Consider the following 14782-nt stretch of genomic DNA (forward strand, 5'->3'; position numbering starts at 1 on the left):
GGTGAGAGATGTGTGTTCCTTTTTCTTTGAGAGAGTAGCTTTTTTATATTATGCATTTGCTATCCCTATAAGTGCTTTTATGTGTCTTCTTTTCTTCTTTTCTTTTCTTTTCTTTATAGAATGTGTCATTCATCGTGTCATTTTTTTTATTTTCTTTTACGTGTATATATATATATATATATATATATTTCTTCAAGAGATTTCACGTGATAGAATTTTATGGAACCATGTCATATTTTTTTTAATAAAAAATGACACATGATATATTTATAAAAATATTAATTATAGTATATATATAAAAGATTAAATATAATGTTAAATGTTATAATAAATATGGTAAAAATTTATAATTCATTTAAACATAAAATTATTATATATTTTTAAAAAATAATTATAATAACTATCATAATTACTACATATTAATAATAAATCTTATTATCTTTCTAATAAAATAAGTATTTATATTTAATATAAAAATAATAAAATAGTAAAAGGATAAAAATTTTGAATTTAAAATATAAAAAAATAACTAAAAAATTTATAATATCTTTAAGAATTTATTGGTCAAATATATAATTAATAAAAAATTTCACATATATATTTATGCGATATAAAAAGTAATAATAATAATAATAATAAAATAAATAGCAAGAATTCTAATAATATGATTTTTCTAGAAATAATTATTATATAAACATATAAAAATTTATTAATTCAATAAAATAAAAATAAATTAAATTTCTTATATTAGTTTTTTAATATCAAATAAATATAAAAATTTAAAGAAAATTATAATATATGATTTTTATAAATGACTTAAAAAAATAAAAAAATATTATAAATATAACAGTAAGACTTATATTTTATATTTATATATTGTAAATTAAATTATATAAAATAAAAATTTTAGATATAAAATAAGTAAAATAACCGCGTTATTGCAAATGAGGAAATTGCTAGTTTCAAATTAAACAAGTCCCTTCTTTTATTCGTAATTAAAATAAAAGCTCGGAAAATAGAAAAATAAATTTAGATCGAAAGCATTTAAATATTGTTTCCAAATTCCAATAAAGCCACTTTACAACGGTCGAATTGCATCCAACTAGTCCCCACACAAAGAGAGAAAGAGAGAGAGAGAGAGATAATGAGGAAGAGAACGGCGAAGGGAGGCGGAGCCGAAAGGCAAAGTTCAGCACAAGAAGATGAAGAAGAAGGAAAAGGGTTTTATGCTTGTTATCTCTTGACTTCTCTCTGTCCCCGGTTCAAAGGCCACACCTATATAGGGTTCGTTTTCACTCAAAATCTTTAATTACTATTCAGATCTATTACTAATACAATCTTGATAAAAAAATAATAACTGATTTTGGTTATGAATCTTGATCTAACAAGTCTAGTTGATGTTTTTGTACTTGATTCTTGATAATACTTTCTGAACCCATGAGTATAAATGACTGGTTTTAATTGTTTATAACTTGTTCAGATTTACAGTGAATCCACGGCGTAGAATCAGGCAGCACAATGGTGAAATAAGAAGTGGAGCTTTTAGAACCAAGAAAAGACGGCCTTGGGAAATGGTCTTTTGCATTTATGGTTTCCCTACTAATGTATCTGCTCTTCAGGTCATTTCTCTTGTCATTTCTTGATTATATGGCCATGTCAAGAAAGTGTAGAACTTATCTGAATGCCTATCAATTGAGTATACTTGGGGCAGGTTTTGATCCTTGTGGCTGTGTGCTAACATATTGAAGTGCTCAACTGGATCTGAAAATGCAGTTTGAATGGGCATGGCAGCATCCTATGGAATCACTGGCTGTCAGGCAAGCAGCTGCAACTTTTAAATCTTTCTCAGGAGTAGCCAATAAAATCAAACTTGCTTACACAATGCTTAACCTTTCAGCTTGGCAGAGGTATGGCTTATTCTCCATTACAAGTTAACTAATGCTGCCTAGTCTATGATTGATGTTCTAATTGATCCATTACTGAATAGTCCTCTTTGCATTGACTAGCTTGAACATTACTGTGAACTATTTCTCAACAAAATACTCGATACTTTCCGCTGCTTGCCCAAGCTTGCCAGAGCACATGAAGATCCAGGTTTGCCCTGTTGTCGAGCTTCCCTGTTATAAAGAAACAGGTGAGAGTTCGCTTGAATGCCAAGATGCTGAAGATGGTTTTGACGACAAAGAAAATTATGAGAACACTACTAGTGAAAGTGGAGCTGTAAAAGGGAAGACCGTGGAATTCCAATCTCAATCCTTGGATAAGTTTCCAGACTTTAATAGAGGGGAGGAGATTGCATTTGAAGGTCAAGACAGCAATAGTAACAAAGATGAAGAATACAATGAAGTTAGTCAGAAAAATGGAACTCTAGACCAAATACGTACAGATGCATTTGGACAAATTTCTTCAGATAATTCACACACCGATGATTGGACTTGTGAAAAATTTGGATCGTGTGAAGACTACAGCACCAGACATCCAAGTTTGAAGAATACTTCTGCAGATTATCCGCCTGCTCCAAAAGTAGATTGTGCTCGACCATTTGGTTTTCCCACTTCGAATTCGCTAGTGAGAACAGCATCTTCCCTTTGCACTGGCTTTCCCATTAGTGAGACCAGTAATGGTGATGAGCTGATGTTGATAAATAACAGCGTTTCAGATTTGGGTTCAAGAAATGGGAAAATATTAACAGGGAAAGATGATAAAGACAAACCAATTCCACAAGAAATAGAAGTTATAGATTTGTTATCTCCATCTCCAGAATGCAGAATTATGTCAAGCAGAAAAAAGAGAAGATTTTTAACTGTTTGTCCTCAGATCATTGACTTGACCTAGCCTCCTCTGTTTGTTCAATTATTGAATAAGATCATTAGATACAAATAAGATCATTGACTTGATATGATCTATGTAGTTTGTTAATTAATGAGTGTTGGATACACAAGGAACAAATAATGTGAAAAGTAAATGAAATGATTTGTTCTTATCTCTGCTGATTGTGTCACTGATTAATGTAAACTGCTTCTTCAATGTGATAATCCAGGGTGACTGCGTGGCAGGAAGTAGTATCTATTTTAGCTTACCCTGCTATTCCTACAGTTCTTCCTGTAATTGTGCAAACTATGATGCCTGATAGATCCATTCTGTTTAAGGGATGCAAGATTCTAAGTTTTCATTATCTACCAGTGTAACTCAAATCTCAGAAATAAGGTATTCTGATCTTATATGCAGACAGCCTCTGTATTTTAGATTTACTTAGGTGGAGCAGACAGCATATTCACACCCATTAGCTTCCAATGAGAAAAATGCTCAAATGACCAGTAGTCTTTGCTTTACTGTGAGTTGCAAAACCCATTGTCAGCATGAAATAGCCTTTCAGTTACTATCAGTGAACTAATTTCGTAACATCTTCATACCATTTACTGAATAGGTTAAAGTTAGCTCCAACAAATGCTGCAGGTCTAGAGAAAGTCATCTTAAAGCATTTTTACACTCCTCAACTTTAGCCATTTAATACCCTAACTTTCCATAGAATATAATATCCCAACTTTGGATGAAATCTAATAAACACTTGAATTTGTGCTTTTATGATATTTTAACTCCTTTTGACATGTGTTTTCATTCAATACATCTATATATATTGCACAAAAGTTTTTAAATATTAAAAAAACTAAAATTCAACTACCTGTTAAATTAAATAAAAAATTAAAGTGTTAAACTGATTAATCAATATAAATTAAAAAGCATAAATGTATATTTATACTTTTTATTAGTTAAGAGTTATACATCTGCAGTAGTATATATTGCTCATATATTTTAATTAATTTTAGATATGAAAAGAATATTTATGTATTGTTCTTTGCATGCCAATTTATTAAAGGAAAATCCAAATAAAGAAAGGGGAATTGCGAGAATTTTTTTATAATAATTGTTGGCAAGAAAAGGGTAATAGATATATGGAGGACAGGAAGGGATCTTCAAGTTGTTCAGATAGGAAGAAGACATATGGAAATGTTATTAGCCAACAAAGATGGGGGACAGTGCTATCAAATCACATGATTACTGCGTTTCTCTCTTTCTTTTAGTCCCGGACAATAAGAAAATCAACTAAGGGTCCTATCCTGGTAATCAAATCTCATCACCTTCTACACATAGCAATCTAAAAGGGTCTTTTCTTCTCAGTAGGTATGAGGCATGTGAACCCCATGATATTTGTCAGCATCTGAGTTAGAACTCAGAAATATCCTGACCAAAAACCAAATACTTGAAGAGGAAACTAAATGATAATTACATTAAAACTAAAATTAGGCAAGAGAAGCTAAGAGAACAAGTGTCCCCTTTTATGTGCAATACTTCAAAATCTGGACAAGCAAGATACAGTGACATGCATTAAAACCAAGTACGTTTTGGTGTATCTTGTGAACGAATGCACCCTTGTATATACGTGTGGATTTTATGCTCCCAAAAGAAAAATCATGAATCAACTGACTTCAATGAAGCTCTGTTTATATAAGGAAGTCTGTGAACCACTCAAGTGGCTACAGGCATCGCATGGTCTCACTTGATAGGGAACATTCTGCCCTACACAAATTTTCTCAAGTTGAACAGTTGTTTTGTTTTGAATTCCAAAATATAAAATTTCCTTCTTGAAAAGGAAGTGGATTATAGACAAACTAATTCAGCCTAGGCATAAACATTTGAGTTATGCAGCAAATAATGCATTAAATATCATTGCAGGTACTGAGTATGTAAATGATAACGAATAGAAGAGACTAAAGGAAGAAGATGTTCTGACAGCAGATCATTCATACAGAAGAAACTTGAGAAGAATATAATGCTAGTTAGATATTACATGCTGGATGGCTACATTCCAGTGTTTAGAAATGAATCCATCTGCTCTTAACAAGATCAGACTTGGCTTCCAGGCAATCCATTTGTAGAATGTTAGTAATTTTAACCTTTCAATACATGCAGAAGAGAAACTGAGAAAGATGAACATTGAAAACAGGGTAGTAAGTAGTAAGAAAATGAATGGAAGTGAAATTTCAGAAACTGAAGACAAGTGCTCTAACAGTATGTTATTGTTACACCACAATAAACATGAGCAAATTCATTAAGGTTGGATCTAATACTCATAACAATAAAAGTAGAAGTTAAAAACGGTGGCTCATGAAATCAATACACACAAACAAGATAATTGCATTCGGAGAGTTACTTAAGTAGCAACATGCCGCTGTTAATATACTATTGTCAGTGCTCCAGCTGCTGGTATAATTCTTGCTGTTGCTGTGGTTCTGGCTGCTGCTGTTGCTCATCCTGCCAAACACAAACAATATCATGGAGAGCAGGCTGTATATCATCTTTCAATATCTTCTGATATTCATACAAATCTCCATTAGATTTCTTCACCTCGACCAAATGAAAATTTGGAGTGACTTCAAAGATCTCGGCATCAATGGACAAGAGCCCCTTTCTACCTTCCTCTAGAGCTTCCATTTTCAACAAACCTGCATCCTTCTTCGTGATCTTCAGCCTTAGACGCTTAGCTATCTCTTCCAGTTTAGATATGATGACTGACGCAGGCTGCATAGAAGTAAATCTTGCTTCTCTCAGTTGAGGATTTTCATCAAACAATCCAGAGAGATCAAACCCAGCAGAAAGAGAAATGATATCAAAAGCATTTAGCTTAGGTGGGTTGACAGACTCCTGTTTTGCCTCAGAAGACACACTGTTAATCTCAGAAGGACCGGAACGATTCCTCTCCAAATGACTTATATCCCTGGTTTCTGCTTCTGTTTTGTTCTGTTTAGAGTTCAATCCTTTTTTAAACCAAGAACTTTCCTTTATTTTGGCAATGGAAATCCTAGTATTGGGGTTTGGATCCAGCATCTTAAACACCAACCTACGAGCATCTTGCGGAAACCAATTAGGGCATTTGAACTCGGCTCTACCAATTTTTCTGTACATCTCCATCAAGTTTGAATCATGAAAAGGCAGATAGCCTGCTAGTAGCACGTACAAAACCACCCCACATGACCATATATCAGCTTTCGCACCATCATAGCCTCTTCGGTTGATCACTTCAGGAGCAACATATGCAGGTGTCCCACAAGTTGTATGGAGTAGTCCATCTTGGTGTTTGCAGTCAGCAAGGGCACTTAACCCAAAATCAGTTATCTTTAGATTCTCATTCTCATCCAATAATAGGTTTTCCGGCTTTATATCCCGATGATAAACACCTCTACTATGGCAGAAATCAACTGCATTGATCAACTGTTGGAAATATTTGCGTGCAGCTTCCTCCTTTAACTTTCCTTTAGCAACCTTGTTAAAAAGTTCACCACCCTTACAATATTCCATTACAAAATAAATCTTACTTTTGGTGGCCAAGACCTCATAAAGCTGCACAACATTTGGGTGTCTAACAATTCTCATCACAGATATCTCCCTCTTGATCTGCTCAACAAGCCCTACTCTCAAAATCTTCTCTTTGTCAATTACCTTAATGGCCACGCTCTGGTTCGTTCTTATACTCCTCGCATAATAAACTTTTGCAAAAGTGCCTTGGCCAAGCAATCTCCCTGTCTCATACTTTTGTGTCAAGACACTTGATTTATGATCCATCCCAAGCCAATAATGCTAATCCACTAATTCTTAGTATAGTCTCTCACCAATATGCTATAAGTAAAATACAAAGCACACAGATCTAAACAGAGAAGAAGCAACTCAACCGTCTTCACAAAGATCATGCATTAACACAACAGGAAATTCATAGCAAGCTGTAGGCTCATATTGGTTTTCAGCAGAAGAATTGAATAATGAAGTACAATTTTTGAATCCAGTCTCATCAAGTACAAAGAAAGGCAGGTCTAGCAAAGCCAAAGACTTAAAGGCTTCAGAGTTTGAATTCTGAGCATTCAGGCACATCATGCAGCATTCCCCTGGGTTCCCTCTGTCAAAGTAGAACTCAAGAATGCCAGAAGAAACGTATATAACTTAAAGCTCTTCAGCAAAGAAGCCGCAAAATATTACAAACTTGATTTATAACCTGAAAACAAAGAACAAAGAAAGGGAACCAAAGAAATTACGTTAACATACTAGTATATTGCTATACCTAAACAAAACCCACTTCTGCCTGGATCCAAAAAATACACATAGTTTTGCAGGAAAGAACCCAAGAAATTATCATGGCATACTAATCTTTCAAGAAGTAGCTGATACTCTAGACTACAAAAATCAGCTAAAAATTAAAACACAAAAACAAAAAAAATACAGAAGATGCATAAGAACTGAGATGCCAATACAAACTAATTAAAGCACATGTATGTATAAAAGCAAACATCTCTCATCCTATACCAACAACAACCTTATACTCAATAATAATCAATTTCTAATACAAACAGTCTTAATTTTCAGATATTTCAGTTTCTTTTTTTGAAACTAAATCAAAAAGCCAAAACAACAACTCCCCAATTGAAAAGTAAACATGCCTACACATAAGATCAGAAATATCACAACTGAAAAGAACTATGCAATTCTGCAAAAATTCTGCAAAACTCTACTCTTTCAAAAGGGGAAAAATAAAAAAAGATATTACCTTTTTTAAAAAAAAATATCGGAGATGGCTTCTATGGATCCAAGACAGGAAAGAAAAAGATGATCTTACTATGTTTTATTAAAATATGGAAATGGGATTTTCCTTTTTATATGAAATTTCGGACAGTATAATTCCCTTTTGTGATTTCAGAAAACTTTGAAATGATGTCTGAAAATTCTAATGATGTAGTTTACTAAATTAATAATAAACGATTAATACCTTAAATTTGGAACTTTTTTTTTTTAAGGTACAAGAATAGATGTAAGCTTGGCATTTGCTTTTGTGTGGCAATGCTCAGTGCAAGAGTCATGAGCTCTTCCTTTAGATTTTCCGATGCATGGAAACCATGTGGACTCAATTAAGACATTCTGATATTGACTTGTAGCTGAAGAGTTGGCTTTTACTATGTCATCACTTCAAAATGTGTGTTCTGTCCTTTTAATAATATTTTGAAACGTAGGGCGGCAAAATAAAATAATTTTAAAATTAGATTAAGAAATTTATTTGATTTATACATTAGATTTTTATTCATTTAAGATTAAGGCTCCTATATAATATATACTTTAGTGGTGAATCCACAGTAGCTGAGCTTCCATTTGCAATAAAAAAGTACAAGTATATTTATAATTTTCTAAAAAGAGATTATTATAATGTTTCGTTGGTGATGAGTGGTGAATCCGTTGGCATACATGTCTGGTTTTTTCTGAAGGGAGAAGGTACATTCTGGGCCCTAACATTAGGTGAGGGAAAAAAGTACCATGAAATAAACGTTAGGTGCCAGAATGCACTTTTTTCCTTTTCTTTAGGATCTTGAAAAAAAAATTTATTTTTTATTTTAGAGTAAAATTTTATTTTTAATATATAGTTTAAAAATATATCTCCTTTATTTAAAGTTATAGGACAATAATTTATCCACCGGACGGACTGATGGACTAACGGATAAAAATCATTCACCAAATGAAGTGACAGAAAAATGGATTTATTTTATAAAATGTCACAAAAATATTTATTATGGGGATTAACAATTATATTATGCTAGAAAAGAATATAAATATTGTTAGCACTATAATTATTTTTGGGATCCAATTCATTAAAAATTGCATGCACGCCCGTTAGTTTATTTGAGCTAAGCTAGGCTGTAATTTTATTATTTTATAGGTTTTTATATTTTTTAAGTTTATTTTACTTAACCCCTCTGATAATCGATTGCGTTTTAATAAATTTTTATATTTTTATTTTTATAATTCTTAAAATTTTTCTATTAGGAGCATGCATATAAATATCGTTAATGCGAGTGAGTATAAGAAAATTATATCAACAAGATAATAAAACTTTCAAATTCTTTTATTATTTTAAATCTTTTTTGAAATTCTTAATTTTGGTTCATTAGTCTTTAAAAGATTATATAATATTTTGTTATATTTTTCGTATTCAAATATTAATTGGGCCTTGATTCGCTATATGTCATTAGATTGAATATAATAAATCTTGAATATGTATAAGAGAATTGTCGTGCACTTATTCCATCTCATTTTTATTATTTTATCTATATCTTTTATTTAATATAAAAAATAATTTTATAAAATTACAATGCAAGATTATTCATTAAATTTAATTTTTTTTATTAATATTCTTTTTATCTCAATATATTCTAAAATTTTGTGAAATTTTAAATTGAATAATATTTAATCAATAGTGTTATTTTATTTTTATTTTGCAAGCTAATTTTTCTTAATAAATGTCAATTTCAGTAATTCATTAAACTAATGTACATCATCTAAAAAGAATATAGTGAAAATCCTTTTAAAATAAGTTGTTGTATATGAGTTTAGGAAGTGATTTTTTGAATTGCATATATCATATAAAGATGACATTGCATTTAGAGAGAAATTGCTCTTTAGTTTCTCAACTTCAATATTTTTATATTACTTTCATTTTTCGCCTCATTCATATTTTTTTATTTCATTGTTTATTCTCAAAGTTTTCTCTTGAAAAGAAGCTCTCAAACTTAACAGACATTTATGTAAGGACTTAAAAATTAAAAGAATAAAAGTTTAGAGATATATCAAAATATAATAAATCTTTAAGGACCTACTGAATCAAAATTAAGTATTTTACCGACATATTTAATGACGTCTGTAAGCACGCTCTTAACATAAGAACTTAAAGCACGCTCTTAACATAAGAACTTAAAAATGAGAAAAATAAAAATACAAGGATTTATTAAAATGCAATCAATCATAAGTGACCGAGTAAAATAAAATATAAAAGTACAAGGATCTAAAGATAGATTTTGCCTTTTATTAATTAATTAATTAATGAAGATAGGAATTGTGGTGGGCCCAACATGATAAAAGTGGAGCAAAAATTAACCAATTGTTATAATATGATCCCGGTTCATATTTCTATATGGACAAGAGTCTATAATATACGTGTAGTACATTTTCTTTCTAAAATGTGTAGTGTATTCTACTTTTAAAGTGTATAACCCGGAGACTTTGTTCCTATTTTTTTTATTTTTTTAACTTTTTTAAATATAATAAAATTAATTTATATTAAGAATTATATATTGAATAAAATTTTTATATATTTATAAAAATTAGTCATTTTATTTGCTTGTAATACGACTGTAATTATTTTATCACACTATTTAAAAAATTTTATTTTAATATGTGTATTTATTTTTGACACATGAGATTTTTTATTTTTTAGATTATAATAAAATAAATTTAAAATCAATATTCTATTAAAAATAATATTTAAATAAATCTTTTATATATTTAAAAGCTAGTCATTTACCCGTCATAATTATTTGATCATAAATAATATTATAAATTGAATTTATATATAAAATTAAATAGATCTTTTAATATTTTATAATTATTTAAAATATTAAAAAATAAACTAAATATTTTTAACTTCTTTATTAGTTTTGTATATTTTAAAAATTTTATTAATACAATAATATAAAAAATTATCAGTAAATTAATAGAAAAAATTAAAAAATTATACATAAACTTGAATTCTACGTGTCAATAATAAGTAAACGTGTCAAAATTAAAAATTCTATGTGTCAGAATATAGTAACACATGTCAACAACTTTTTATTGGACCATATATATTAATTTTTTTTGTTCATTTATATGTACTAAAATGTTCATTTTCTATATGTGTAATTTTCATTAGATGTAATATTCTATAATAATTAATTTTCTTTGTATTCATTATCTGTGAACTTAATATTTATTATGGTTAATGTTCATGTTCATTTTGTTTGATATATTATTCATCAATGTTAATATTAATGTTTATTATCTAATATTGAAATATTCATTGTCTGTATATATAATATTCATCAATATTCTCAAATAAAAATATTGATTATTTCTAAAAGTTTTTATTGTTTTTGTGATGCATATTGAAATTTTTTGTGATTGATATAAACATTCATCATTTATAGGTATAATATTCATTAGTTTGTCAATAAATATTTATCATTAATGAAAATTATATACCACTAATTCATTCAAATTAATATTATATAATATAAATATAACATAAATCTTCATAAACAAATAAAACATCAAGCTAAAGTTATACTAAAAATATTTATATTGAAGTACACATATCTTTTCAACAAAATTAAATTAACTAAATAATGAACTTTTATGTTTAAATAATGAACATTCAACACATGTTTAATGAACATAAGTTAATAAATATTTAATACAAAATCAATGAACATAAATTTTTTTTTTTAAAAGTTACGTCATGCGTCAGACACTTACGCAAATTTTTTACAAACAAAACAGCGTCGGATGGACGCTAGGTCCACAAAGCTATATGGACATGGATCCATCTTATAATTTGCGAAAAGTAACAATTATTACCAAGATGATAGTTATTGCATTGTGAAAAATAGCTCCCCAAATAACTGAAAAGATAATAGGGGTTACATGATATGACTCTAACAATTACTCCTTTAAAATGCAATTAACTCAAGACACTCTAAAATGAAACAAGGAACAACAACTAAATACTCAGAACCGACAATAACAAAATAATTAAACTCAACATGACAAACTCTACAACAAAAATTCTTCAATCATTCAAACACTTTTAGTTTCTAAGCTTCATTTATTTCAAATTCTAATACTCGTTAAATATAAGCCTTGTTTTTTCAATTCAAATATTTTATTCCAAATTATCATTTCAATTTTCATATTGTCATTAATGAAATGCATATTTTTCTTTCAATCAAAACCTCTAGTTTATATTCTCAATTTATATTTCTTGCATCAAACACATTAGTTCCATAGGTGTTCAATTAGAATATAAAAAAAATTATAGTAAAAGAGCTTAGGAATTTAAAATTAATTTGATTATAAAAGTGAAAAGGTGCAATTCGATTTCAATGGTCCGTATATCTTATACACATGGTGCCCTCAACACCATTTATAATTAAACATAAATTTTTGGCACACTCAGTGGGACACATTCTAAAAAATGCCATCAATTTTAAAAAAATATTTTTTAAAGATTATATTACCAAATTTCAAGACTTGAAATCTACACCAGAAATAGTAAGGCATGCTCTCATGTTCCTTATGGATGGAGTTTTTCTCTATGCTATGATCAATTTTATAATATATATGAATGATGAAATCTTGTCTCTCACGAAGAAATTTATCACCATGAGATGGTATTAACTCTAATAGGACTTGTTGTGGGAGGAGAAAATAAAGTTTTATATTCATTTAATAGTTTTAATATGAATACTCATTCTTTGGCTGATACTTTGAGGATTCAAATAGAAGGTGCATGTAAACATTAAGAATCTTCATAAAAAATCATGATTCATTCCCCTTGATAAATACAAGACAAAAGAAGACATATATATACACAAAGGAAACAACAAGTTTCCATTAAGGCAAAAGAAAAAAAAAAGAAATAGAGAAAATTAGATGTCCAAACACTAAGCAACGACTAGCTTAATTTGTGGGATATTCTTGATCTAAGATGGGTAGAATCTTGATTGAGGTATTCCTTTGGAAATAGCTAAAATGTCACCTAGGTTGTTGAGGAAACAATGTTGAGCTTCCTTTAATGAGTTGTTGACTTGATGATTTTCTTGGAATTATATAAGCTAATTAACGTGTAGAAGGAACAAATCTTGTCATAAGAGACCCGACTGCCACATTTTCTCATACAAAGTGGTAATCCATTTCAATATGCCTTAAGCGTGCATGGAAACTAAATTTATAGTCATATGCAAAGCACTTAAGTTGTCAAAAAATAGTTATGGAGGTTGCACTAGTTTGATTTCAACGTCTCGTAGTAAGAATGTAATCCACGTTAATTCAGCGGTGGTTGTTGCCATATATCGGTATTCAGCCTCGGAGATCTAAAGATTGTTGGTTGTTTCTTTGAAGCCCATGAGATGCAATTTGCCCCAAAAAATATACAAAATCTAGTTGTGCTACGTCTTGTATCTGGACATCCTCCCTAATTTGCATTACAAAAACCATAGAATTTATGAGTACTCAGAAAAATATTTTATACCAATATGTAAAGTCCTTTTAAGGTAACAAAGTAATCTTTTAACAGCTTTCATGTCTCCTTCATTTGGAGCTTGAAGGTATTGGCTAGCTTTGTTAATAGCATGAACTATATTTGGTCTTGTGCATGTAAGCTAAACTCCAACTAATTGTCTATATTCTTGAGGTTTTATAGCTTAGTTGTCTTGTGGTGTTGATTGAGGTTTGAGGGCTATCAGAGTGTTGAAATAGGAACTTTCTTGTAATTTGGCTCGCTGAAGTAGATCTATCGTGTACTTTGTTTGTGAAATAGAAATGCCTCATTCAAAATATCGTACTTCTAATTTCAAAAAATAATAAAGTCTGCCTAGATCCTTAAGAGCGGATTCCGAGCTTAGCATTTTAATGAGCTCTTCAATGAATCAAGGATTATTTCCTAGAAGAACTACATCATCACATAATTAACATTAGTGTAACTCTTTTATTTTTATGAAGTATGAAAAGGGAAGAATCAACCTTACTACAAACAAAACCAATATGAAATAAAAATTATGAGAGTTTATCAAACCATGCTCTTAGAGCTTGTTTGAGCCCATATAGAGAACGTTTTAACCTGTATACATGAGATGGTAGTTTATCATTCATGAACATTGGTGGTTGTTCCATATAGACATTTTTCTTAAGATTTCCATGAAGAAAAACATTTTTAACATTTAATTGCCTTATGATCCATTTAGATGAAACTACAATAGCAAGAATCAAACATATTGTGGTTGGCTTGACTACTGGGCGATATGTCTCTTCATAATCTAGTCCTTTAACTTGGTAATATCCTTGAGTAAATAATCGAGCCTTAAGTCTGTCTACTGTACCATCTTCTTTGAGTTTAGTTTTGAATATTCATTTTGACCTAACCATATTAGTATTTGTGGGTTGAGGGACTAAGTCCCAATTTTTATTATCATTTAGAGCTTTAATATCTTCCTTCATGGCGTCATGCCATTTTGGAATTATCAAAGCCATTTTGTATGTCTTGGGCTTTTCAATGGTGGTGGTATGAGATGAAAGAGCAGTATGGTATTTTTAAAGTCGTAGTTTTTGAAAACAATGTTGGCCAGCTATAATTGGTACAGGTTCCCATAAATCACAATAAATTTGGTCAAGGAGAAATTTGGAGATGCTATTAGATAAAGTAAAAGAAAGTTTACATCTCTTCCCCATTTGACAACTAGCACAAAATCGTTTGAACTTTATCCAAATCGAAAAATCAATTAACTATCTATTATTCAAAAGCTTTAAAATTTTAGAATGGGGATGTCCCATCCGAAGGTGTCAAATTCCATATGAAGCTTTGATAGTGCTTGCAAGGGCTTAATGATTCATATTGTCAAGAGCATACAATCCTTCTTGTTTATGCCCTTTGGCTATCATCCTTTCCTGTTGATCCTTAACCATAAAACATTTAGAGAACAAATCAATAGAGAAGCATTACTAGAGGTTAGTTGACCAACAAACAAGAGGTTATTTTTAAGTTCAGGAACAACTAGTACATTTTTAAGAGTAAGATCACCATGATTAGTTTGAATTTTACCTTCATTTACATGTGAAATTATAAGAGAATCTTTATTTCCCGCATATATTGATTCATATC

General features: G+C 29.9%; 2 protein-coding genes across 3 annotated transcripts; one reads left to right on the forward strand and one right to left on the reverse strand.

Annotated features, from left to right (window-relative positions):
• The first annotated feature begins 941 nt into the window (after positions 1 to 941).
• LOC8282739 lies at positions 942 to 2985 on the forward strand. Its single transcript, XM_002517669.4, has 4 exons — positions 942 to 1284; positions 1481 to 1619; positions 1774 to 1907; positions 2007 to 2985. The coding sequence occupies exons 1-4, from the start codon at positions 1145 to 1147 to the stop codon at positions 2833 to 2835; spliced, it is 1242 nt and encodes a 413-aa protein (XP_002517715.1). The 5' UTR covers positions 942 to 1144; the 3' UTR covers positions 2836 to 2985.
• A 2029-nt stretch (positions 2986 to 5014) lies between these two features.
• On the reverse strand, positions 5015 to 7919 carry LOC8282740 (CBL-interacting serine/threonine-protein kinase 10). Of its 2 annotated transcripts, none has more exons than XM_048370872.1 (2): positions 7814 to 7919; positions 5015 to 7045 (listed from the first exon to the last, which is right to left on the reverse strand). In XM_048370872.1, exon 2 carries the CDS (start codon positions 6619 to 6621, stop codon positions 5248 to 5250), a length of 1374 nt encoding a protein of 457 aa, XP_048226829.1. In that variant the 5' UTR covers positions 6622 to 7045; positions 7814 to 7919; the 3' UTR covers positions 5015 to 5247. The 2 variants fall into 2 exon arrangements, with proteins under 2 accessions (XP_048226829.1, XP_002517716.1); XM_002517670.4 differs by having other exon boundaries at positions 7595 to 7816.
• Positions 7920 to 14782: the final 6863 nt, after the last annotated feature.

This window comes from Ricinus communis, chromosome 2 (assembly GCF_019578655.1).
Source record: "Ricinus communis isolate WT05 ecotype wild-type chromosome 2, ASM1957865v1, whole genome shotgun sequence".
Taxonomy (NCBI): Eukaryota; Viridiplantae; Streptophyta; class Magnoliopsida; order Malpighiales; family Euphorbiaceae; genus Ricinus; species Ricinus communis.

Excerpts from the sequence above, each read along its gene's own strand:
- LOC8282739 (XM_002517669.4), top strand. The coding sequence starts at position 1,145 with ATGAGGAAGAGAACGGCGAAGGGAGGCGGAGCCGAAAGGCAAAGTTCA. Across the intron at positions 1,285-1,480 it reads AAAGGCCACACCTATATAGG|ATTTACAGTGAATCCACGGC; the intron begins GTTCGTTTTCAC and ends TAACTTGTTCAG. Across the intron at positions 1,908-2,006 it reads AACCTTTCAGCTTGGCAGAG|CTTGAACATTACTGTGAACT; the intron begins GTATGGCTTATT and ends TGCATTGACTAG.
- LOC8282740 (XM_048370872.1), bottom strand. The coding sequence starts at position 6,621 with ATGGATCATAAATCAAGTGTCTTGACACAAAAGTATGAGACAGGGAGA.